At 40.1% G+C, this 2,359-nt stretch overlaps 1 protein-coding gene across 1 annotated transcript; it reads left to right on the top strand.

Annotated features, from left to right (window-relative positions):
• Nucleotides 1-343: 343 nt before the first annotated feature.
• Nucleotides 344-2,037, top strand: LOC146521359 (stonustoxin subunit beta-like; the record flags this gene model as incomplete). The annotated part of the gene is made up of 2 exons (XM_085155393.1): nt 344-422; nt 598-2,037. Coding segments are annotated over 2 exons (630 nt in total), but the record flags the coding sequence as incomplete, so codon positions are not given.
• Nucleotides 2,038-2,359: the final 322 nt, after the last annotated feature.

The raw sequence follows: 2,359 nt of genomic DNA on the forward strand, positions 1-2,359 counted from the left end.
CGGCATTAAAACATGAAAACAACACTGCACTCACTTAAAGGTCAGAGGTCATGCGCAGTAACCAAACTGACACCAATTGGAGAAAAACAGCTGGCAGCAAAGGCAGGGAGGTGTCTTTTCCAGCTAAACAGAAGAGGAATAAAAAGATAATGAAGGTCAGTTTGAATTAGTCATAATTCATTCAATACAGCGGTGTACTGACAGATCCTGGATCAGTCTAAATCATCAGCAATTTGATCCACGTATGGATTGAAGTGTATTTGTGAAAATGTTGGACTGTTTCGTCATCAGTGTCTAACAGTATGTGTATGAGAGTGATGTAATGTCCATGTGTGCATGCTGACTGTGCTGGTCTGACCCCTCTCCTCCTTTCAGGGAGGGGCCTGCTGGAGTCCGATGGTTGAGACCAGGTCTGAGGAAGTGTAAGTGTGTTTTTAATGTAATTTATGAAAACAAAGCAGCACACATTCAGCCATCTTCAAACTGTCACATCACTCATTCACATCTCTGGTGTCAAGAGTCATCATCAAAGTGTCAATCAATGAACAGACGATGGATCAATAACTGCAGCTGGATTGTGTTTGTTCTCTCCATCAGATTCCTGTCAACTCACAATCGACACAAACACAGTACACACAAACCTCAAACTGTCTGACAGCAACAGGAAGGTGACACGTGTGGAGGAGGTTCAGTCATATCCTGATCATCCAGACAGATTTGATGTTCATCCTCAGCTGCTGTGTACAAATGGTCTGACTGGTCGCTGTTACTGGGAGGTCGAGTGGAGAGGAAGGGTTGATATTTCAGTGAGTTACAGAGGAATCAGAAGGAAAGGAAACAGTACTGACTGTATGTTTGGATTTAATGATCAGTCCTGGAGTCTCTGCTGCTCTGATGATGGTCCTCAAATTGCCAAACACAATCATATGGAAACATCCATCATCTCCTCCTCCTCCTCAGTCTCTAACAGAGTAGCAGTGTATGTGGACTGTCCTGCTGGCACTCTGTCTTTCTACAGAGTCTCCTCTGACATTCTGATTGAGCTCCACACCTTCAAAACCACATTCACTGAACCTCTTTATCCTGGATTTACACTCCAGGCTTCTTTAAAGGGATCAGAAGTTCAATATGGTTCAGTGTGTCTGTGATGAGTTGAGTGTAAAGAGTGTCCTCTAGTTTGAGAAACGCTCTGACTGTTGAACAGATAGTTGAGTGTGTACGTCTCTTTCACCCAGAAACATGTTTTCAGATTCATGGATTCAGTCAGTTGATGTTTTAAACTGTTCTAAATGATTCCTTGTAAACGTCTTCCTCTTCAGTCCTTTAAAGATGGAAGCTACGATCATTCCAGGATCCACATGTTTTTTTTTCTATTTTTGCCATTTAAAGCTTCACAGTGAATATCAATATTGTTATATATAATAGTGAATGATAGCGATTTTAGATGTGTAGACAGTGTAGAAGCTTCAAGGTGAAGAAACACTAAGTCCGATGATAAAATGGGCACTTAGGACCACTTGAGACAAAACAATATCTGGCATCTTAATCAGGGTTTCATTTAACAGTCACTAAGACAACAGGCTATTAGGTGAGAGGTAAGGGAATAGCAAAAATCATTTAGTACATGTGTAGTAGGAGACTTTGTAGTAGGAGACTGTTGGTGCTTCAGGCTGGGACCAGCCTGAAGCACCAACAAAGGGAGAATTAAGTTAAAACAATGATTCTCATCAGTTTTCACCAGTCAGATAGATGTGTTTCTCTGTTTCTCTGAAGCTCTGTTCACAACCAGCCCCTCTGCATTTTCAACAAGTCTAAGCTCTTTAAAATGAATCCAAATGTTTGATTTCTCTTTCTTAATGTGATTTTTCCAAACTCTCCACGCGCTCTTACTGTTTCACTCATTTGAAAATGTTTCAGCCAAAGAAGCTGAAAATAGTGGCTCAATTGTTTTTTTTAATGCAGTTATAACCAGAATATGATTGTATTCAGGGGTCACAGTGCTTGTGTCTTATCTAATAAGCAGCAAATGCTTCAATCCAATTCAATCAATCAAAAAAAAAAAAAAAAAAAAGTCTTATGTTTTTCCCATGTTGAACAACATGGTGCAGGCTGTTGGTAACAGCTTGGTTATAAAACTCGTAGAAACATGTAAATATGTGTGTAGCACAGAGCACTGCATATGTTGTCTATCACTGTTGTCAATCTAGTTGGCATGAAATAAAAATAATAAAAATCATCATAAGCTGAACTTTAAACATCGTGGGTGTTTATTTTGTTTAGCACTTACAGCCGATCTCGGGTCACTTTTTTCAAACATCCCTGCTGTTCTCCATATGTCCTGTAGGTGGCCTCAGTGTGT

The sequence above is a fragment of the Neolamprologus multifasciatus genome, chromosome 3, assembly GCF_963576455.1.
Source record: "Neolamprologus multifasciatus chromosome 3, fNeoMul1.2, whole genome shotgun sequence".
In the NCBI taxonomy this organism is placed as follows: domain Eukaryota; kingdom Metazoa; phylum Chordata; class Actinopteri; order Cichliformes; family Cichlidae; genus Neolamprologus; species Neolamprologus multifasciatus.